The 23,668-nt window shown below is 37.5% G+C and overlaps 2 protein-coding genes across 8 annotated transcripts; both read right to left on the bottom strand.

The window, feature by feature from the left end:
- Positions 1-1,291: 1,291 nt before the first annotated feature.
- On the bottom strand, positions 1,292-11,765 carry LOC107730745 (troponin T, slow skeletal muscle-like). Of its 3 annotated transcripts, XM_016541660.1 has the most exons (16): positions 11,055-11,765; positions 10,543-10,588; positions 9,078-9,110; positions 8,894-8,907; positions 8,413-8,448; positions 5,564-5,590; positions 5,063-5,080; positions 4,018-4,039; positions 3,846-3,906; positions 3,522-3,638; positions 3,336-3,413; positions 3,099-3,212; positions 2,907-3,016; positions 2,630-2,720; positions 2,375-2,415; positions 1,292-1,546 (listed from the first exon to the last, which is right to left on the bottom strand). In XM_016541660.1, the coding sequence occupies exons 3-16, from the start codon at positions 9,101-9,103 to the stop codon at positions 1,501-1,503; spliced, it is 801 nt and encodes a 266-aa protein (XP_016397146.1). In that variant the 5' UTR covers positions 9,104-9,110; positions 10,543-10,588; positions 11,055-11,765; the 3' UTR covers positions 1,292-1,500. The 3 variants fall into 3 exon arrangements, with proteins under 3 accessions (XP_016397146.1, XP_016397145.1, XP_016397147.1); XM_016541659.1 differs by lacking the exon at positions 11,055-11,765 and having other exon boundaries at positions 10,543-11,048; XM_016541661.1 differs by lacking the exon at positions 11,055-11,765 and having other exon boundaries at positions 8,413-8,445; positions 10,543-11,048.
- Positions 11,766-11,894: 129 nt separating this feature from the next.
- On the bottom strand, positions 11,895-22,954 carry LOC107730744 (PIH1 domain-containing protein 1-like). 5 transcript variants are annotated; one of them, XM_016541657.1, is made up of 13 exons: positions 22,650-22,954; positions 22,487-22,520; positions 22,149-22,404; positions 20,983-21,067; positions 19,140-19,197; positions 18,822-19,010; positions 18,503-18,564; positions 18,327-18,408; positions 17,459-17,555; positions 12,643-12,675; positions 12,342-12,420; positions 12,108-12,251; positions 11,895-11,956 (listed from the first exon to the last, which is right to left on the bottom strand). In XM_016541657.1, the coding sequence occupies exons 4-13, from the start codon at positions 21,061-21,063 to the stop codon at positions 11,921-11,923; spliced, it is 861 nt and encodes a 286-aa protein (XP_016397143.1). In that variant the 5' UTR covers positions 21,064-21,067; positions 22,149-22,404; positions 22,487-22,520; positions 22,650-22,954; the 3' UTR covers positions 11,895-11,920. The 5 variants fall into 5 exon arrangements, with proteins under 5 accessions (XP_016397143.1, XP_016397141.1, XP_016397142.1 ...); XM_016541655.1 differs by lacking the exon at positions 22,650-22,954 and having other exon boundaries at positions 22,487-22,641; XM_016541656.1 differs by lacking the exon at positions 22,650-22,954 and having other exon boundaries at positions 22,149-22,641.
- Positions 22,955-23,668: the final 714 nt, after the last annotated feature.

Genomic DNA, 23,668 nt, shown 5'->3' with positions numbered 1-23,668 from the left:
ATATTGTAGTAAGTTTTGGTTTTAGATTAATACTCTTCTTGCATTAATAATCTTTTTAACAATGCTAATCCATATTAGCATGACATCTACAAGAAAGCGCATTTGCGACTGTCATGCTACAACACTGCTGCTTTGAGACTAGCCTAGCACTAAGTATAACAAGAATGATTTTTAAATTGGTTTCTCAAAGGCTCTTCGGGAAGTTTGTATACATTAGCATGCTTGTTCACACAGCAAGAACGTTGTATTAAGATCTACTTACCAGCAGGAGGCGTAGTGTTAACATGAAGTTTTGCTAGTCTACTAATTTGTTATGAACAAGCGCTCACGACCACCAGATGGTGATTGCAGATCAACAATTGGTTAAATCAGGTTAAAGATGTCAGAAATTCTAATACATACATGTGCAGTACATTTCATATAATGCCTGCATGTAAATACATCTTTAAATAATTTCTGTATGATACATCTATAATTTCACAGGTGACCCTCCCCCTTTCCCTAACCCACCCACCACGAAACCTTTCACTGACCAACCTTTACCTTCACCCATAACACTTTTTGTATAGCAGCAAGTGTTTTACAACAATACAACATGAACACAATATACATTTCACTTTACCTAAAACTACTGTGAAGTGGGACTAATTTAATTAGGCCTACATGTTAACTCAGCCTATCCTTCTGTTAAGATGTAATGTAGCCTAGTGTTAATGTGGGCCTGTCGATTGCCTTCAGCAAGTCTTAACAATTATAGTACACACCTTTTGACAATTACACTTGTAATTTTCACACAAATATTTGCTGGGAACTACAGCTTAATGCTATTTTGTATAGGTGAACACTCCATCCCTGAATCCTCCCTCAACCTGCTCTTTACTATTGTGTCACTCACTACTGCACAAGAGGCTTCATGTCTGATGTACAGAACAGTTTCATCTTTTGGGTTCCTTGATAACATCCCATTTTACTTCAGCAAACCTAATGAAAACTGACCAAAAGACATGTAGGAAAGTACATTTAAGGAAATGATTTAAGCTTTTAATAGCGAGGCATGTGAGCTGGAGACCACAACTTTTGTGCAGCATCATGAAAACAGGATTCTCAGGCCATGTTCTAAACATGATGAATGAAGACGAACATCTTTAAATGATGTCAAAGCCACTCTGACACACAACTTATTTTCATTTCCTCAACATACATTCCTCTTCCCTTTGGGAGTGAATTGGTTTCTGTTGCATTTCCAGTCTGCTTTGCAAAGAATAAAAGATGATTCAGATGCATTTTTCATTTACATTTATTAATTTAGCAGACACTTTTATCCAACGTTCCTTGCGAATGAAAATAATACAGAAGTGATTAATCTAATCCAAGCACATCAGATCTGAGAGGAGTTTTGAATACATTCAGAACTGTTATTCTTTTGCACAGGCTGTGAAATTGACAGAAGAGACAAAAGTAAAAGCATCCATGGTGTCTTTTCATTATTTTTCCAATTTCTTATTTCCAGCGACCTCCAACCTTTCCTTTACCATGGCCTTTTTTGCTGTGATAAATAGAGAGGTGAAACATGAGCATAACTGAGACAGATGGACATTTTAAATAAATTTTTCATTGAAGAAAAATGCTTAAGGGTTGGTTCACCCAAAATTGAAAATTCTGTCATCATTAACTCTGTCATGTTGTTCCAAACCTACATGACTTTCTTTCTTCTGTGAAACACAAAAGAAGATATGTTGGGTGGACTATCCCTTTAAGTTAGAAACACACTACACAACTTTTGCCTAGCTTTTTGTACTGATTTACAGTCTGGTGACGATTAAAGTCAGAGCCAGTCAGATTTAACAGCTTCCAGAGCCGGCGCCAGGGCACCTACATTGGGTAGTGGGCATTTACATTTCATTTATAATTCATGTTGAGCGGTGCTAACGCCCATGAAAGCGTGCAATACTCTGCTTTTTTTTTTTTCTTTTCTTTTTTTTTTTTTTTTTCACTTTCACTTTCGCTTTCGACATCGATCACATACAGCAAGGAGGGGAGAAGAGGGGAAGGGGGCATAGTAACAAGTCTGGAGGGGCAAGGGCCCCACCTTGGTGCCGGCCCTGGCGTAGTCATGACTCTGATTTTATCCAGTCTGAAAAAATCAAACATGTTTCAACCAGGCGCATGTTTCTGAGTGAGTTTGCTGTGTTTGGAAGTCTGGTAGTGTGTGTGTGTGTGTGTGTGACTCTGTTGTTTAGTGTATGATCCCCTATTTTTCTCTATAACCATTTACAAAGTTAGCAAGTGAATGATACCTAGTGTTATAAAATCTGTTCAGATGTAGTGTGTTTCAGCATTTAAACAATCTGCTAATTAACTTAATGTGACTTACAACTTTTGAGCGTGGGAAATCCTGTTCAACAGAACAACAATCTGTTGAGAAGAAAGCAAAGTTCAGATAAGTACACTGTATCACTTGCACTTTCACTGGCTTTCACTTTCTATCTTTACATCTGGTTTCCTCTAATTCAACCGAACACAGATTAGTATTTGCCAAAACAAACAGATTTAATACAGTGTAATCCTTATTCATCAGTCGCCAACACCTAGATTTCTCAAACCTCAATTCTTTATCAAATCGCCACACCTCATATTTCTGTCTCTTCATTTGATCCAAGAGGTCAAACTTCTCTGACTCCAGCTGGTAAATCCAGTTCCACATCTCTTGAGCTCGTTGCCTGTTTTGTGGGAGTAAGGAACAGACATGATGCAAAACTGTCAGGTTTAAATAAAAACAAGGAGCATGGGGAAAAACACGAGAGTCTGAAAAGGAACACACTTTTAGATGTAAATTTACTGATCATTGCACATCTTACATAACGGTAAACATATGACTGTATTTAGATGTGTATGTGGGTGATTACCTTAACCCATCCTCTCGCAGATTTTCAATGCCAAGAGGAGAGTGCCTCTCTGAAAGAGTCTTTCTCTTGATCTCTCGTCCAGTCAGACGCTTCCCTCGTTTCTGCTCTGCCTAAAACACAAACACAAAAATACATATGTACAAACGTATTAATGTACATAAGGTAAGACACATGTCCACAACAGTAACTTACCTTGGCTAAGAAGCCACCAAAGTTTGCCCCCATATTGGACAAAACCTTCTTCTTCTTGGCCTCGTCTTCTGCTCTCTTCTTAGCCTCCTCGTCCTCTTTCCTCTGACGCTCTTCCTGATGAGAGAGCATAGATAATACATTTCACATCGATTTTATCTCACAAGTATTCTGTATTAAATTCCACATACAATTTAGAGAGCATTTGAGTATTTTATTTACTAAGTTTTATTGATTTACCGCAATCCTTGTCTGTCTCTTTCTTTCTCTCTCTGCTCTAACACGCTGCTGTTCTGCTCTTTCTGCTCGCCGCCGCTCCTGATGGACCGAATGGCCGAAAATTAGTGCAAAGTAAAGAGAAAAGTTTTTTTTTTTTTGTGGTAAATAAAAGAGAAAAAAAATGAAGTGATAAAGACTGGGAGTTACAATTCTCTCCTTGAGACCGATCAGTTCTTCCTCCTCTTTCTTCCTCTGCTCAAAGTGGACATCAATTAAAGTCTGTAACTCCAGAAGGTCCTTTTCCATCCTTTTTCGGTGAATATCCTGAGAGAGAAAATGATATAGCTTATAAATGGTAAACCATAATTTTCATGATGTCCAAACAGCTTACAACACACAATGATGTGTTTTTATGTCTTTATTGAGCACACCTTATAACCATTAACTGTGCAGGGTGGGGAAAATGAACCCTGTATATTCTCAGTTTGCAGTTCATTTTAAGCAGATGAACTGAACTGGATTGTTACTTACATCGAAATCAACCCGCTCACCCTCTGGAATCTTTGGAGGGGCAAGTTGTGGAACCATGGGCCTGTGTGAGAGAAGGGAATCAGCAAGAGATTTAGGGGAATAAGTGCATGAAGACATTAGGAAAATGCAGAGTGTGCTGATGGTTTGATGAAAAGAGTGTCTGAACACTTACTTAGGCCGGGGTCTTTCCTCCTCTGAAAAAAAGGGGCAAAGAAAAGGGTAAAAAGAAACAAGGAAGTTGTTGTCAAATGTGTGTCATAGTGAGTTACACTGGTTGTATGAACTGTGTTTTTGCACCTCCTTGTGACATTTTCACATTTTAAAAATATCTGGAAATTCTGTGGGGGCGTGTTAGAACGAGCCATTTTAGGGGGGCGTGGCTGACTCTTAACTTTTATAAAGAATATCTCTTTGGATTTGAGACTTTAGTCTTTGCAACTTTACAGATCTTCTTTATGCACCAAGAGCTTGTAACACTCCAAAGAGAAAGGAAAACTTGAAATCGCATCATATGACCCCTTTAAATAAAGCTGGTCCATCTGATACAACACAAGACTCCAGAGGACACAGCTGTCACAGGATTCTTTCGTGACCTCTTCAGTTCACAGGCCAATGTTATTCAAGTCAGTGATTTATTACAGTATAACATTCTGTGTTTGGGGGGAAAAAAACATGTCAGTCTAGTGGGTAACACAAAAGAGCTGTAAAAGTTGAATGTGATCAGATATTTAGAGCCTGTTCCCATCTGATGTAGATTTGTCATGCATAGTTTTCATATCATAAATCATAAGCCTGTCCGTATACTGTTTTGTTTGTTTTTACAAAAACTGTGTGAACTGACTGAAAACAAAAACTGTAAATTTACAAAAACAGACCAAAACAAAATAGTCTATAAAATCTTTAACTAACAATACTGAAACATTAGCATAATCAAAATGGCTTCTTGACACATCAGACATGAAATACAGTATTTTGCTATTTAATGTATAAATTACATGAAATGAACTATTATTTATAAATTTTCGTTTCACACTTGTGACAAAAATTCCATAATTAATGCTAGTCAACAATTCTATATGCCATGCATGTCAATGAAAAAGAAAAGCCACAGATGTTTCACCGTGATGAGCAGAGGATGGGAAAAGACTATTTATAACACAGAACTCAGGGATCAGGATAAGTAGGTAAAGGAAATTATTTCAACTAAAATCCCTCACCTTCTTCCAGAGTTTCCTCTGATGAATTTAACAGTGAAAAAAATACAGAAACACAGAGAACAATGGGCGATGTTGAAATAACATGGAGGTAAAATTAGTCAATAAGCAGACTTTTGACAAATACGGAAGAGGATTAGATGTGTGGGGAAAAAAATACTGTTCAGACATAATCTACAATCCAATTTCCTATTGTGTAACTGGACATGAGATCTACTCTCTGCTCTTATAGCTCTCATTTGGAAAAACATTTTTTTTAATGTATCACACAGTGTGCAGCCAAACATTTACAAAAACACACCATATTCACAAACACACACATGTGCAATACACGTGTCTAAAATGAAGAGTTATATTTAAAATTACTGACTACACGATATATTAAATATTACTCAGCCCTTAAACACAATACTAAAATTTTATGTTACATTACTTATCAATCTCCCATAAGGTTTATATTTTAAATGCCATTCTGGTGGTGCATGTCTTTGATCAACAAAGTACCTTGATATTCTGTATACTCCTGCTGTTCTGTAATATCAAATAAACATGAAAATGAAACATGAAAATAAATCAAACATATCAAAATCTTTAACAGATACAGAGAAACTTGGCATTCAGTCCTCAGTAATCCTTATGTTCTTTGTCTTTCTCCTGCTCTGGTGACAACATTTTCTATCCTTTAAAAAAAAACGGATAAAGAAGTATGTGTTTTGAATGACTGAAGGTTTTGATTTGGGAATTAAACTTTTATAAATATATATATATATATATATATATATAGTGGCTTATTACAAGGATCACGTACAGTGGTGTTTGAAAGTCTGTGAACCTATTGGAATTTTCTATATTCTGCATAAATGTAACCCCAAAAAAATCATCAGATTTTCATGCAAGTCCTGAAAGTTGACAAGAGAATCCACTCAAACAAATGAGATGAAAATATATACTTTATCATTTATTTATTCAGGAAAATGATCTAATATTAAATATCTGTGAGTGGCTCTCTAGGATTAGCAGTTCATTTGAAGGTGAAATTAGAGTCCATCTGTTCAGAGGTGTTTTCAGTCAGTGGGATGACTATCAGGTGTCAGTGTGCGCCCTGTTTTATTTTGAGAACAGGGATCTATCACAGTCTGATTAAGTGAATCATGGCACAAACAAAGGAGATCCCTGAGGACCCCAGAAAAGAGTTGCTGTTGCTCATCAGGGTAGAAAAAGTTACAAAGCCATCTCTAAAGAGTTTGGACTCCACCAATCCACAGTCGGAGAGATTGTGTACAAATTCAAGACCACTGTTACCCTCCCCAGGAGTGGCCGACCAACAAACATCACTCCAAAAGCAAGACACATATAATAGTCTGTGAGGTTGCAAAGGACCCCAGGGTAATTTCTAAGCAACTAAATGCCTTTCTCACATTGGCTAATGATAATGTTCATGAGTTCACCATCAGGAGAACACTGAACAACCATGGTGTGCACGGCAGAGTTGTAAAGAGAAAGCCACTGCTCTCCTAAAAGATCATGTGGACAAGCCAGAGGGCTATTGGAGAAATGTTTTGTGGATGGACGGTGATAGCATCATGGTTTGGGCCTGTTTTGCAGCATCTGGGAAAGGACGGCAGAGTTGAAGCAGTTCTGTACTGAGGAATGGGCTAAAATTCCTGCATCCTCAGGACATCTGTCCATGAACTGAATCTCAAGAGAAAGTGGGTCATGCAGCAAGACAACGACCCCAAGCACACAAGTCGTTCTACCAAAGAATGGTTAAAGAAGAACCAAATTAATGTTTTGAAATGGCCGAGTCAAATTCCGGACCTTAATCCAATTGAAATGTTGTGGAAGGACCTGAAGCAAGCAGTTCATAAGAGGAAACCCACCAACAATATCACAGAACTGAACCAGTTCTGTACTGAGGAATGGGCTAAAACTCCTGCAAGCGGTTGTGCAGGACTGATCAGCAGTTACAAGAAACATTTAGTTGCAGTTATTGCAACTAAAGTGGGTCACACCAGATACTGAAAGCAAAGATTCACATACTTTTGCCGCTCATGCAACACTGGATAATTTTTCTCAATAAATAAATGACAAATTATCCTTTGTTTGATTGGATTCTCTTTGTCTACTTTCAGGACTTGTGTGAAAATCTGATAATGTTTAGGGTTATATTTATGCAGAAATATAGAAAATTCTAATGGGTTCACAAACTTTCAAGCAGCACTGTAACAGCATTTACTGTATCAATATGACACCAATGTACTTTATTACCATACTATTATTGAAACCAAATCAAAGGTTATCAATTTTCTTAACATTATTACATTACTCAAAAATATTGTAGAAAGTTTACATTTTGCCAATCATTACTTACTTCAGCAATCCACTTCTCTTCTATTTCTATTCCTCTTGTATTATGTATTACAAATCCTCAAGTACTTTGTCTAACATAAACATCAAGCCAAATATGTTTACTTTCATCTCACTTGAGAATTACATGAAAATATGAACTAGAGAACTGTTGCTTATTTTCATATGCCTTTGTAGACCATGAAGCTTCAGTACATCACAAATGATGATTGCAGATGCAGAGGTGCAGCTTTAATTTGACAGATTATTTCAAGTTCATTTTGATACAGATGTGACCACAAGTAATGCTGCCTGACTGCGTTGTAAAGTTGTTTAATTTAGTGGTCTTGTTTCCCAGAAATATTTTTCCCATAAGGATGTTTTCATCTTTTTAAGTCTTTATTAAAGCGTTATAAGCCAGGAACCAAACCAAACAGTTACGAGGTGAATCACAACATTACAAACTTTGATTTGAAGCAAAAAAGTATTTAAAAATCAGAACAAAAAGACAAAGGTCTGTCTATGACATAATCGAAATAAAAATGGATACATGTAAAATTATTGATTTAATTACTGAATTATTGCAAATTCATTTACTGTTAAGCAAGATTTAAAATTAAGTTAAAATAATGTAGGCTCATGGCTTCAACAGAAGCATATACTGATTCACCACCCCATAGCTTAGAACCCAATTTTTGAACTCTATTAGTTTTTCGTGGACCAGTTATGAACATAATCGGTGGAAATAATGTCAAAACAGTGATAAGTCAGTCAGTGTCTGATTGAAGCTCCACTTCCTGTTATGTGACTTTGTGCTGAATTTTACAGCTACTCCCTCACTTTCACACTTTTTCGGCTGGTGTTGCTCTCGATCAGTATTGCTTGAGTAAAATAACTGCATTACATACTCTCTCATAATTTGTAGTATTTATTTTTGTATGGCCTATTATTTTCTCATCAACTTTAAAGAGACATTGTTTTGAACTCTTGAGGAGGCATTATTTTACCTGCTCCTGCATCCTCTGCATCCTCTTCCTCCTCTGCTTCTCACAAGTACACAAGCCACAAGATGATGAAGGAAAGGAAAACATAAGTAAACATCAATTCTGTGCCCAAGAGAGCACGTGAGGACAATCAGGAAAGAATATGAGTGTGTATATAAATAAGTGTGTGCAAAGGATTATGTAAGTGTACACCATTTGTTAGGGATGTATGCCAACTGCAACATGAGATCAGTCTGTAAGAATAACCCTTCCAGGAAAAGGCATTGTGCCAAGCCTAAGCACCCAATCAGACTCATGCATAGCTCTATGAAGCCAGCTGAAGCTCAGGAGGGTCTCTAAAGGCATCTATAACTGGCCTCTGGGTACACATTATGCCAAGGATTTACTGATAATCGCTAAAGCTAAAGTTTCAAAGGGCAAGAAAATAAAGAAAAAAATACAGAGTAAAATATACAGGCAAAAAATAAAGAACAATTCTACTCACCCTCTGCTTGTTCCCTAACAGGCCATTTAGAAAAAGAAAGGAAAATGAATGAGTAAACATCACAGTAAATTAGGGCTATGCAATTAATCGCATGCGATTGTCACGCGCATCTCGACAGTAAAAGTAATGATTTATTAGTCCAATAATCAGTAATGATAGAAAGAAAAACAAAAACATTACTCACTCATATTCCTCCTCTACATCAGACATGGTGAAACTGGATCAGAGAAGGAGGAAAAGAAAGCGAGAGTGAGACAGTACAAGGAAAAATAGCAGATCCACATAGCTTAGCATTTCGTAATAGCTTTAGGAAGAGGATGAGAGAGCAGGAGAGAGTGACAAAGCCAGCATCAGATCTAAATCATTCCATTGTCCCAAAGCGCTGACATCTGATTGAATGCTTCATATGAAGACTGATGGGGTGAGAACAGGTGGGAATGTGCAGACAAAGACAGGGTGAGAAACTATTTCTGACACTTTCTTTGTTCGGTTCTTCCATTTCCCTTGCACTTTACCACAGTTTCTGACATGCTCTTTTCTCATTTTGTCCTCTGAGAACAAGAAGCACCTAGTTCTGTTTTGCACAGCTAGTAAGTGGACAACGCAGCATGTAATCTTGTGAGCAAACTGCTGTGTACCTGGCCTTGCTTGTTTTCCCTAACTGGAAATTCTGGATTTGATTGCAGGAATTGCAGTTAATGACTATACAATGTTTGATTGCAGTCATTAACATTCCGCTGCCAGATTCCTCTCCCTGTGCCTCATCTTTCACATCAGAGTCATATCATAACTACTATTTGAAACAATTTTATAGCTACAGTGTCATCGCCAGAGAGAATTTATGAGGCATGTAGCTGTCACCACCCCTCTTGTACTTTACTGTCTCTGGACAAAGGCTTGCAAGCACATGCAGTGCCCATCTAAAACCAGCGTCCTTTCAACAGTTTGCCCTGCTTTTACTTTGCTAATGAGATTCTCAGCATCTAAAGAGCATGAGTCTGGCAAATTCTGCACAAAATGATCAAATTACAAAAGGAAGATACCACTCGCTCTGGATCGAACCAAGTAGGGATAGACACAAGAAACAACAGGATGAGAAAGTGGCAGACAAAGAGGGCGTTTGAGGGGCATGTAGGTTATGGAAGGTCATAGCGGCATTAACCACAATATTCTGACGGGTTCATTTTAGCCAAGGACCCAGGGGGAGTTTACATGAGTTACGGCAAATCTTTATGGCTCTGAAAGTGAATTTTATTCATAGTTCCATCAAGTCATCATTTGGTCAAGGACATCATCAAACACTACACAAAACAGTACAGACTATACTACAGGCAATTAAGCCAGGAAGACGTATGCAGGTTATGGCCATCATTGGAGAACTACACTGTTCTGCTCATAGTTACTTAATTACATCTATTTTGGAGTCCTAAATGAGTACACATGTCTGGTACAGGACACTAAAACACAATAATGGATGAAACTAACATTATTATAACTGCACATAAAAACTGAAAATCAACAGACCTTCTGCTTTCATAATAATTTTTTAAAGATTCACTGAATTATACTGAAAATTCAATTACTTTTCTCCATATGGGAAGAACTGACTGAAAATGCAATTGTTTTAGAAGTAACAAAAAGACTTTTACCGTTTGGTGATGGTAGGATGGGTTCACAGTGGAAAAGGAAGAAACACTGGCACACAAAGAATGAGGGGAGAGTCCCCGTGAATTATGAGAGCTTTGTAATGCGGGACAATGGGTTGTTTTTATATGAGGACAGGGACAGATGGAGGGTGTTAGCAGCTACGGCATAGGACCATGGATGGATTAGATATGAACTCTGGGACAGAAAGATGACCATCATGAGGGATTAGGGGAGACAGGGGGAATGACCTCACACAACAAACACAGGGATATAAAAAGAGACAGAAAAAACAAAGGGCCAGTTGGGAACAAAAATAGCACAGTGGATTTAGACACAATTCTTACTAGAAGACATATTTTCTATTTGACCCAATGTAAAATAAGGTAATGGCTAAGACAACTTTGAGGTAAATGGATGGGCTCTCATTTCTTACAAGTATTGTCCAGGAATATAAAATAAAGTTTTGGTTGTCCTTCTACCTTTCTTTATTCAGATAATTAGCCAAAATACTAACCCTGCAGATAGCTGATTAGAAAGTTGATTGAAGTTGCAGTAGATGGGAAAGTTGCTGATCCATGCAGTGAGGTCCAAGGCAACATGTTCTGCTCGCACAATTGTTGCTTTGTTCGAAAATTACTTGGCCTTTGTTGGCTGGATGGCAATACAACAGACTTTAATAGATTACGATTCAGTTATTTTGTTGTAAAGGGAAATCTTTTACCAGCAGATTACAATAGCTTTGAGTCTTACAATGGTCACTTTATTTTCTTTCTGTGAACATGAATCACTAACATATTTTTCTAGTCAAACATAGTTTTATTGAAGAACATGTATTTATTTATTTAGAACGAGTCATTTTTTCTTGAATTAATATTTGGTTTATAGTCCTTACAGTCTGTTTAGATCGCTCACAGATTTGTACAATTGGTGGACATTTATTCTAATCAATGCCAGTTCAGTGGTTCTCCAGCTCTTTTTAAAAGTCGAGTTTCTCTAGGCTGCTTTTCAAGCCATACTTCAAGAATACTAACCTTTTTTTCCATGTGACTTTACTAGAACATGCCGAATTTGCTTCTATTCACATTTCAGTTTTTGCCATTTGACATCAACAAACTCTCAACATAACAGTCTTTCTCAAAAATGTCTTTCTTTGCTGTTTAAAGGATACAGTTCTATAATAATCCCTGGCAGAAGGTAGAGGGCAACAAAGAATACATCGTCAGAAATGTATTATACACCTCTAAAAAGAATAACATTTATATTATATATATAACATTTATATAATTAGTTACCGATTAAATCTTATTGAGCAACACGCATAACACTTTCTGTATACAAAATGAAGAAGTTTATTATGAAATAACAGCCTTGCAATAGTTTTTATGAAGACGCTACTGGCATGGTCACTGTGAGCGTCTGAAAAGGAAACAGGAAAAGACTGTATGAGACATACTGCAAATCTGCACCAGCACAAATATAATGGGGTCAAAGAGCGGTAATTGTGTACCGTTTAAAAAAGACCATACAAAAAAACTTTAAATGGGCAAATTATGCTATGCTTACTTACCTGTGTATTTGTGTTGAACTGGGCAACACTTTTTTCTTGGTCAATAAGCAGGGGAAAGAAAATATCCAAGTGGAAAAGAGGAGGTTGAGCAACCAGCACTAGTCTGTCCTCTCCCAAATCCAGAACAAGAGAGCGAGCAGATATCTAGTGAGGAAGACAGTCAAGCCTAGAATCTCGTACTGTGTGTTAACATGTGCTTGAACGTAGTCCAAAACCAGGCCTCCATTAACTCACCACTCCAGGTAGCAGAATCTCAGCGATCAGATGCTCTGCATTTCCAGATGGGGGCTCCACTAATAAACTGAACTCTGGACTGGAGTATGAAGCACAATGAAGGCATAAATTATTAAGTTACAGGTAAAGTTCTGCCTCACAATAACCAATTATATATCACATTTAACACAACAAATGAAGGCAAAACAAAGTCTTAGTACTCATCCCTGGTTTGTCAAACATAAGTGAAAGCAAAACACATTTGAAAGGGAAACACCAAACAATTTACAAATGCATTAAGAAAACCTCCAAATAAACGTACCGTTTGGTTGATGAAGGAAAGGAGTCAGATTGCCTGTCCACAAAGAACAAAGTGATTAGAGGAATTCCAGTTATAGCTACTCAGCAGGTCAACAATCAATGGGATCAGGTGCAGAAAAGAGCAATGAGCCGCAGAGGCATATGTTAACAGTGAACTGCACATACTGACAACTCAATCACTAAGTTGAAGTCGACAACTCAATCACTAGGGGAAGTCGTAGGGGAAGTCGTGGCCTAATGGTTAGAGAGTTGGACTCATAACCCAAAGGTTGCGGGTTCGAGTCTCGTACCAGCAGGGATGGTGAATGTACAGCGCTGTCTCCCACCTTCAATACCACGACTGAGGTGCCCTTGAGCAAGGCACCGAACCCCCAACTGCTCCCCAGGCACCGCAGCAAAAATGGCTGCCCACTGCTTCGGGTGTGTGTTCACGGTGTGTGTGCACTTTGGATGGGTTAAATGCAGAGCACTAATTCCTAGTATGGGTCACCATACTTGGCCACATGTCACGTCACTTTCACTAATCACATGACACATACACACAGTAACAGACAGGCAAAGTGTCACTGACAACTAGGAACAGGTCCAGACAGAATGTGTATGGGATCAATTGTCTGCCAAAAGTATTGCAGTTACGGACAAAAAAATAATAAGCGTGAAACCAAAATTTAAAAACGGAAGTAAAAATATATAGCACAAAATTTAAAAATGAAAGCGACGTTTTCAGAATTTCAATCAAAAATTTTACGCATTACAAAATAAGCATGAATCAAAAATCAAAACATTTAAAATCATATTGAAAAAAAACTTAAATATTAATGAAAAATTATCCGACTTGCACACAAAATCGTGTTTTCCTTGGTTATATTTCCCTGTTTTTTTGTGCTCTCAGACATTTTCTGCTCATATTTAGATTTTTTTTTGTATTCTTATGCTGTTTTTCACGCTCTTCTTCTTCTTGGTTTTTAACGGCGGCTGGCAACCAGTGTAATTGGTGCTTGACCAATTCGCTCTTGTTTCCATGTTTTGCGCTTGCCTTTCGCAAAGTTGCGGTTAGAGTTTCATGTAAATCAGGGTGGGCTTAAGCATCATCATTGGTCCACTAGTTCTAGATTGACAGCTCCTCCTCAGCTAATCAGTCGAAGAGGGGACCTGACGTCAATATGTCACTCATTAGCTGCTGATGCTCAGTGTTCACTTGTACAGGTGAAGATGGATAACCATCAGCTGGGATAACATCTTTCCATAGGACACCATTATATGTGTCTACCTGTCAATATATGATTTATATATGTCAATATGATTTTAAAAGTTTAGTTTTGATTCATGCTTATTTTTTTTTAAATGTGTTTGCGCTTGTTAATTTTCAATCTGTGACCATTGTTTGCTATTCTTAAAATTTTGTGCAATATATTATTACTTGCATTTTTAGATTTTGATTTCATGCTTATTTTTTTTTTATCTGTGACTGCAATATTTTTGATGGAAAATTGATCCCATAAATGTGGCAGTGATTTCTGAACAAAATTGGCAGCATTCTGTGAACGGTGACTTCACCTTAATATGTGTTAAAGGGGTCATATGAGTATTAAAGGGGTCATATCATGTTGCTAAAAAGAACATTATTTTGTGTTTTGATGTAATGAAATTTGTCTATGAAGTTTAAGGTTCAAAAAACACATTATTTTCCACATACTGTACATTATTGTTTCTCCTCTATGCCCCGCCTTTCTGAAACGCGTCGATTTTTACAAAGCTCATCGGTCTGAAAAAGCGAGGTGTGCTCTGATTGGCCAGCTATCCAGTGCGTTGTGATTGGCCGAATACCTCAAGCGTGTGACGGAAATGTTACTCCCCTTACCATACTGTGATGCCGTCCGGCCGGAGCGACAAGACAACAACATTAAAACCCATTATAAACGAGGCATTTGTTGCATCCAGTGGGGACATAATTACTGATTATAATGCCTTATACTGTCTTTTTACGCGTTGCGTTGCATCGCGCCGCGTAAACATAAAACTGTGTCTGCATTTGTGATCAGAGAAATGACAAACAACAAGTGCTACTCTACACTGCTCAAAACTCGCGTTTGAATCATCAGTGGCAAATCCTTTAAATGAAAACGTACTTACGTGAGTCAGAACTGCCATTTTAGTCTAACGTTACTCTCCCAGGATCAGTAAACAGTCCTCCATAAAATGTGCTGCACACATCTGAATATTTGGGTTGAAGTGTTCTGGAACAGTGTTGTAAATACAACTTAACCACTGATTTCTAGTCGTGTCCTCTTTTGGAAGACCAAACAAAGTAGCTTCACTTTCACAACGAAACACACAGGCGGGCCTGAGTGAGCGGCGGAGGGCTTGAGAACAGCGCGTCCGGCGGGCTTGCGGCAACCACATGTGACGACCCCGGGCTGGACTCCGCTTCGTCCGCGGTGAAAGCCGATCCGGCGATCCACAGCGCGAAGTTGATGTATTTCCTCAGCGACCAGCACGGATCAGCTCTAGGCATGACGAAGCGGATATCGTCCTCTTTTGGAAGGCCAAACAAAGTAGTTTCGCTTTCACAACGAAACACACAGAACACAAACACACACCATCAGCTGGTTCTTGTTCTTGACGACATGGCGGCAGCAACAATAAAGTTACGCCTTCTTTCTTTGCGTGAACATTTGGGCGGCGTTATGCAAATCTTCCCAGATAGTGACGTAGACATGTGGGGGCGTGTTAGAACGAGCCGTTTTAGGTAGGCGTGGTTGACTCTTAACTTTTATAAAGAATATCTCTTTGGATTTGAGACTTTAGTCTTTGCAACTTTACAGATCTTCTTTATGCACCAAGAGCTTGTAACACTCCAAAGAGAAAGGAAAAACTGAAATCGCATCATATGACCCCTTTAAAATCTTATTGGTAGCATTAGAAAAAATATTAATCAACCAAACACACAAGGGGCTTGAGATGTGAGATAATTATTCCATGGAATTTTTCAACAGCTGAACTGTAATATACCACTTATGCATTCAAACTGTTGTTACTATAGACCAGGGGTGGCGAACTCCAGTCCTGGAGAGCCGCAGCCCTGCAGAGTTCAGCTCCAACCATAATTAAAACTCACCTGCCTGTAGCTTCCTAGTAACCCTTCAGACCTTGATTAGCTTGTTCAGGTGTGTTTGATTAGGGTTGAAGCGAAACTCTGCAGAGCTGCGGCTCTCCAGGACCGACGTTCGCCACCCCTGGTATAGACTGATGAATAACCAATAAATCAGTGAACGTCAAAGTAAAGTATAGAAATCCCACCCTTTCTTCAGGCACACTGAGCTGATGTCAAGTATGAACAACTATCCATTGTGTTACAATGCTGTATAACCCAACATGTTTGAACATTGCTAGAGGGTCTTCTGTTGTAAGAAAGCTGAAACTGAAAACTTTGCTTTTCAAAAGTCTAAAAGGGAAGTCTAAATACATGCATTAAAAAAATGAATAGATGTAAATAAATAAATAAGAAATGGCACACTTTTCTGATTCTGTGTCTGGGTGAGTATTTTTCATACATGAAGCCATTTCCCCTAATAAGAGTAAAAGTCATTTCTTGTTATTGTTATTTCAATTGTTATTTCCTCAGCAACACTGTCAGGATGTTTTGATTCACCTACTGGAATGACTACTTGTTTCTTTTTAGAACTGTTCCATTCCATTTCAAATAAATACATCTGTGTTGATGCTTAAAACCCAGCACGACGGACAGAGCACCAAGTGGACAGAAGCTCATTCCAGCAATGATACGCCCACTAGGTTGATTTTACTGCCACGGACAGATTTGTCTGATGCTGGGAAAATAAACATTGTGGCTGCAAATGGCAACAAACTGCTTTAAGCAAAATTCATCCCTTTGCAATACTGATCCAGAAATGTCAGCCCATTTCAGTTGTTTTTTTCTTGTTGGGTTCAGAAGCAAGTCACCTTATTTAACAATCATACCATAATTAACGGAGGTTTTGTAGTATTTTATAAATATTTTTTGAAAACAAAATAATTCTAGTTTCTACAAGGTCAGACAATATTTGTTCAATGGCTGATGCCAATACTGATATCTAGAAAACAGAAAACTAGAAAAAAAATTATTCTACACAAAATTTACTTACATTTCACAAAGAAACTGAAATCTCAAATTGTTTACTCATCTACTGACAAAGCTGTTTGCAGAATGTCACTATTTTAGCCAATTTGATACTAAATACAATGTTCAAATACACATCTAATAAAACTTTTTTATTATGTTTATTTTCATAGTAAGATTTTTCAAATATATATCGATTCTCAAATATTTTCAATACTCATTTTTCGCAGGTTTGATACACAGATGCCAGTTGTGCTTTCTCACGCTCTCTTCAAATCGATAGAGTAGTGAATGCAGCAAACCCCATTACTTCATGTGCTGTAAGTTCAACATGCATTTGATACGGTATACGGGGTAACCAATGTATTTCTGCTTTTCCATAAGCGGCATGTGCTTTTTACAAAACCTTTTGTTTTTGTCAAAACTTTAATAACTGTTAACTGTAAAGTTGTTTAAATCGCTGTTATATAGCTTTACTGTCATTTTACAGTTTAGGATTTTACCATAGACATTGGTGTTAACATGTCATTCTGTTCTAACATCTGAATTTTCTGAAACAATTAAACTGCTGCTTCCAATAAATTAGTAGGCTTCTTAATGAGTATTATTTGTTTCAGATTACCCCCCCTCCTCCTCCTCCTTCTCACAACCTGATTGAGCACCACCCCCAATCACCCCAAAGTGACAAAGAACTCACTTTGAGTCAATTTCCTGGATAATTGGCTTACTCTTGGTACGGATGTTTTGTTCTGCTATAGAGCCCATGAATTTCCTGTTCTTCAAAACCTTAATATCTGGGGGGGAAATGACATGACAGGATCAATGGACATGATATGGAAGAGGCATTTTCTGAACTAGACAGATGCAGAGTAGGGTCAGAAATTAATGGTGGCTTGGGGCAAAAATCCCACCAAAATGAACAAAATGCCCCACCAGATTCAAGATAAGATGGGCAAAATTATGCCCCTGCACAATTAAGCTATTTATTATGTCACAATTAAAGTGAAATGTGAAATGAATAAAGTGTCGAATGTGGCATTACATTTACAGTAGATTTGCTCATGTTGCATAAGATTTCTTTTTATGCATGTTTTGCAGCGTTGAGCATTATAACCAATCACTCTCGTGTCTGTTGAGCTCATTATCATAAGAAAAGATGTAAGATTACTTTTGTTTAGTCTAGATTTTCCAATCTGTAAAATGAAATAAACAAATTCATAAACAGTTCTTAGCTTGTTTTGTCTGTAGCCAGAATATGACCTGCTTTTCCCCCACAAAAAAATAAATAATTAATTAATTTAATTTAATTAAAAAAACTTAATAATCATTACAATAACAAGAGCAATAAGCATAATGCAGCTTCACCCTCTAATGAATTCCTCTTTTTTTTTTTCTAGGCTATTTTAATTGCAATTTTTGTGTAAATACATGTACATGTGCAGCATTAAACTCTCTGTGTAAATGGAAATTAATTCCAGGCAGCAAATATTGCCCCTTAATGGAAAAGTTAATTTCTGACCCTCATGCAGAGTAATAAGTATCAGATGTGCTGTATTTAGTCTGACCTCTGCTCAACTCAAGGTTGTATTTGTTTTCCAGTCCTTCCAAAGAAACTGCAATAAGAAACTGCTGGAACAGGGTATCTTTCTGTTGGGTGCAAACATATACAGTGATAGCCATGAATGCAGTCACATATTTCTGAGGTACTTTCAGTGCATACCTTCACATACAAGACACACACCTGACATTTCTGGAAGAACTCATCGTTGATCACGACATCATACACAGTACAGCCTTGTGAGCCTGGCAAACATAAGGATATTTTGAATGCAAATCTACTTCCTTTCATTCATTGTAGCTTAAGGTGTCGGTTTTGCCATTCACATTTAATGACGCCATTTGGAACAGTTATTTCCTTTTGGTTATTTCCTTGCTTTTTGGTGATTTGTGTCAACCAGATTAGACTATGCCTTGATTTAAAACAATATATTTCAGTTTGGATTATGGAAACGATAATAAAAGGCAAATGGAGTAAATGTGAAAATGTGAATGTCTCTCACTGTTGTCCACTTCTGTATGCGGCTCGCCGAGACTCATGGGCACTCTGTAACTCGTCGGGTCCTCTGACTCCAGTAGATCCACGAGTGCTTCCTGGGACAGATGAGGAGGGGGCGGTACCGCCTGTGACTGACAGATATTCAGAAAGACCTTCTTTTTGTCTGACACTGAGAAGGTCTTCACACACATGCCTGGCATAAAGCAGATATATACAGACAAATTCAGACAGGTTTAATTACATAATAAACATAAACACCACCAATGTCTCCAAATATAATGTCCTGAGTCCTGAGAAAGTGTTTGTAAAATATGAGTCTAACCTGGTTGTGGACAGATGACTTTGGAGGGGGGATTTTCGCTTTGCACTTTTCCCATGGTCTGTAAGGTTGGATAAAACAAATAATGTTTTTGTCTTAAACTAGCTCTCCAACTGGGTTTAGTGACCAAAGGACATGAAATTTAATTTACCGTTTCAGAGATATACGTTTTCATTTGTACATTCGGTAGATGGCTTTATGCATTAAGGGACTTATGACACATACAGGGTGGGAAAGGAAAGAAAATAATAAAATTCTACATATTGTCTGAAATGTAATGCAAAACTAGAATACTCTGTGCTTAGGATGGAAAAGTGGGCTTAAGGCTGGAATACACCACACGATTTTAGCCTGATTTACAATCTGGAGAAGTTGACACTAGTTGCCGAAAGTCAGAGCCAGTCTGCAGATTTGAGTAGACAGATTTGATAGAAAATCACGTAGTTTGATGGTTAGAGACTTTTTTAGCTTCAGACTTTGATTCCATCCAGTTGGAGGATATCAAACATGTTTAAAGGGGTACTATTATGCTCTTTTACAAAGTCTTGATTTTGTTTTGGGGGTATACTAGAACAGGCTCTCATACTAGGCTGTTAAAAAAAATACATCATTTTTTACATATTTTACATTATGACGGCTCGAATAGTTCCTGTATCAAATGAAGGCCCGCCTTCTGAAATACGAAATGTGCTGTGATTGGTTAGCTGGGTCAGTGTGTGTTGTGATTGGCATTGTAGTTTTTGAAAAGTGATTTCTGTTCAATAAAATATCTCCTTTTGAAGTGGACTTTGAGCTTTGTAACTTTGCAGATCTATTTATGCTCAAACAGCAACATTACAGACTAACTAAAGTTGAAAAAGTGAAAAAGCATAATAGGACCCCTTTAAACAAACATGTTACCTGCATGACTAATAAAAATAACAAAGGAGACATTGGATCTCCTTGTTTGAGATCCAAAGTTATGTAGGTAGTGTGTGATCCTTGGTCGTTTAGTGTGTGATGGCCGGTTTTTACAAAGTCAGTAAGTGTATGATGCCTAGTGTTTTAAAATCTGTTCTGTTTTTAAAGTCGTGTAGTGTATTCCCACCTTTAATCAGATAATTCAGACTGCAGAATCCATAACCTTTCTGTCTGGGATAGTTCGCCCGAAGATTAAACATTTCCTTTTTACAATCTGGACCTCACACAGCTATTGTATGATGCCAGAAGAGTATGCATATACTGTATAAGTTATATGGGCTACTATATGGTAATTGTTTTGGTGAAAATGGTTATTAGGCAGAAAGTCAAGTGACTGACAAACTTAGTCATCATACATTTCATTCATTTCCATATAAAAAATGTGACTGAAGGTGATGATACACGATGCAACTTTTTGAGCAATGTTGCCGTAAACGGGCAACCAGGTGAGACACAGGGCCCACGGCCGATCTAAAGTATCCAGATAGAAATTTGTTGCCCATTCTCAATGGGAAAGTGCCCAAGCAACATTGCTCAAAAAAGTTGCCCTGTGTGTCATCACCTTAGATCTGTCAGTCCCTAACCTCTAACCCCCCTAATCTCCTTATGTGTTTTGCAGTAGACAGCCAGTAATACAGGTTTGTAACAAAATAAGGATGAGTAAATGATGACAGCATTTTCATTTTCGAGTGAACTATACCTTTAAATGTGCATTTTTGTTTCACATGAAACGAAACGTTTATTGTGACAGTCCACTTTTAAAGTGTAATGATATATCTATATCTGGGAACTGCTTCGAAATATAGTACTTACATTATTACTTACATAATACTTATATACTGTATATAATGTTTTAGCTGCGCTGTGTCAAAGAGGTTAACGTTACCTGAAGCAAACATTGTTGATACAGCCCTTCTTGCTGTTTCTGCTCTAGTTCAACGCCGAGGAGAGACGCGTCTGTTTCCATGACTACACACGTGGGGTACAGGACAAATCAGCACATTTTATAATGACACACAACACAAAAAGTTGAAGTATGTAATCTGAACAGCTATCTATGTAAAGTGTCATGGAGTGCACAGACACAAACGCTTTGCTAAACTGCTAACGTATGAAGATGAACTAAAAGCTCGCGTTACACGCGCGCTTAAGAATGCAGAACACGCGGATATGAAACCAAATAGCATGTTTGCAGAATGACATACTCACTGAGCGACTTAGACATTCAATAAAATATATGTAATAATCATATCAGTATGTGCTGTTTAGCATGACGTTAGCGCAGCCTTTGTTGTAGGTGTCAAAATAAAAGTACCTTGCTTAGATTGACGGCTCCGGACACCACTATGGTAGGTGCCTGATTTAATTAAATAAAAAGTAATACAAAAGAAACAGAAAGCATTTCAACGCTTCTTTTTCCAGTTAAGGCAAAAACAATGTTTTATTTTATTTATTTATTTTTAAATCAATTTTTAGGTTTCAGGCTATATTTAACTATTTTAACTTTGTACAGATGATTCTCAATGTTATATGAAAGATATGATTTGATATACTATTTTAACAGTTGTAACAGAATGATTTGATATACTATTTTACTTTATGCAATATCCGTGTAAAATATCCATAAATTTGTTTTCCCATTCTATGCAAATTATCTATACATTGTATCTAATTTGCATATTAATGTGTTCTTGGTGCAACATGTAATGAGAAAAGAAGTGTAACAATGGAAGTAAAAACTTCGCAACATTTTCATAAGAAAGTAATATTTCATAGGAATATTGATCTATAATTTTGCTCCCTATTGACTTCTTGTATATCCTCAAAATGCCTGATTAAAATGATGTTTGTCCAAAAGTCTGACTTGCTGATTTGAAACCCCATAATGTATTCCTGGGATGTTTACTGACAAACAGTTTGAAAATTAGCCAGATATAAATAACTAGGGGAAAAACTTAGTCAAGATAAACGTTAAGTTGTCTTGAAAGAGCCTAGCCTGAAAGTTTTAAGTAGCTGTAATGTCAGGGATCCATGAAAGAATAGGACTTAAGTGCAGAATGAGTGATAACGGGTTTATCGACAAGACGAGAGATTGAGAGAGAGGAGGTGAACAGTCCAAACAATAGGCAGGTACGAGGCACAATGACAGGCAGTCTGAGAAAGCGGCCCCGGAGTCCAGCCCAGGATGGTGGTGGGTTAGAGAGCTGCGAAGGAATGGTAGTGCAAGACTGGGGAAAACAGCGAGGATCAGGCAGGATCACACAGCACAAGAGAAAGTGTTCAGAGAGGCTCAGCCTGCAGGACAGGGCTGGAACAGACAAGAGACACAACAAACATGACAGACAGAAACAAAAGCGAAGCAATAACTAGAAACACTATAAAGTAGAAACCTGATAAAGAGATCCTAGGAATAATCCAGAGGAACTAGTAAAAGAAAAGGCAAAAAGCAAACTACTAAAGGAAAGCTAAAGGGAAAACTAAATACAAGTAAACTAAAAGCTCAAGAGAAAACTGAGAAAATTAAGGGAAAATACTAAACAATAGCCAGGATACTCAGGAACAGAGGAATGAACAAAGCACAACAAGGATTGGCAGGCAAGATCTACAAGTAAATACAAAGAAGGTCCACTACTGACTATTTAACAGCAAATAACTATTACATAGCAAAGTGTATAACAACAAAGAAAACATGAGGGCAAGAGAACACACTATTAAGGGAGCTGAGAACATGAGGAACAGGTGAGCACACTCAGGCAAATGAGGACTCAATAAGGATGAAAGAAGGAGGCAGGACCAGAGGAGCACATGGCCAAAACAAAGACAGAGCCATGCACTCAGTCACAAGACAAACAAAGAAACATTGAACCATGATAAGTCAGACAGAACTGTCAGAGGAGAACCCTGAGATGTAAAAGCTTGAAGTTTGAAACAATTATAAAGAGCGAAAGTTAGATAGACAGACAGACAGACAGACCGATGATTTGACATGTTCATAACATAGTTAGCACGTTGCCAACATGATTTGAACATTGCTAACATGATTTACCATTAATTAGCATGTTGTTAGCATGATTTAACATATTGCTAACATGTTTTAACATTAGGTGTGTTCGACTTAAAGCGGAGCATTGCTGATACGCGTATCGATACGGATGCTTCTGTATTGATACAGCAGCAAATGGCATGATGCAGTTTTGAAAAAGAAACACAGAACAGAAAAGACCATTTTAAATTTAAAAGTTCAAGAATTTTTTTCTTTGCACCTCTCAATAAATCTGGCTTGTATTATATTCATTGTAAATTCAAATCAATTTCAGATACTAATAGATATTTCACATTTATTATTTCTTGAATTCCTGCATAATTACATGCATAAAGAAATATATGTTAGATCAGTTACCCTTGTCGGCAAGTGTGCAGCAGACACACCCACCTAAACAATTTCAATATATCGCTTATCCTGCCCAAAAAGACCATAAACATTGCAGATAAGATCTGAAGTAAAAATTTATTTACATACACATATCTTAAAAACTAATCCCATGTGACTGATATGCTTCAAATCAGGTGAT

This window comes from Sinocyclocheilus rhinocerous, unplaced genomic scaffold (genome assembly GCF_001515625.1).
Source record: "Sinocyclocheilus rhinocerous isolate Xijiao unplaced genomic scaffold, SAMN03320098_v1.1 scaffold549, whole genome shotgun sequence".
Taxonomy (NCBI): Eukaryota; Metazoa; Chordata; class Actinopteri; order Cypriniformes; family Cyprinidae; genus Sinocyclocheilus; species Sinocyclocheilus rhinocerous.
The sequence above is the reverse complement of the archived record's forward strand: the minus strand, read 5'-3'. Positions and strand labels throughout refer to the sequence as shown.

Coding starts and splice junctions, on each gene's coding strand:
- LOC107730745 (XM_016541660.1), bottom strand. CDS start 9,103: ATGTCTGATGTAGAGGAGGAATATGA. Junction 5,591..8,412: donor TGCAGAGGATGCAGGAGCAG/GTAAAATAATGC, acceptor TTGATATTACAG/AACAGCAGGAGTATACAGAA. Junction 1,547..2,374: donor ATTTCCCACGCTCAAAAGTT/GTAAGTCACATT, acceptor TATTTATCACAG/CAAAAAAGGCCATGGTAAAG.
- LOC107730744 (XM_016541654.1), bottom strand. Junction 18,565..18,821: donor GCATACAGAAGTGGACAACA/GTGAGAGACATT, acceptor TATGTTTGCCAG/GCTCACAAGGCTGTACTGTG. Junction 12,676..17,458: donor ATCCAGGAAATTGACTCAAA/GTGAGTTCTTTG, acceptor CTTTGTGGACAG/GCAATCTGACTCCTTTCCTT.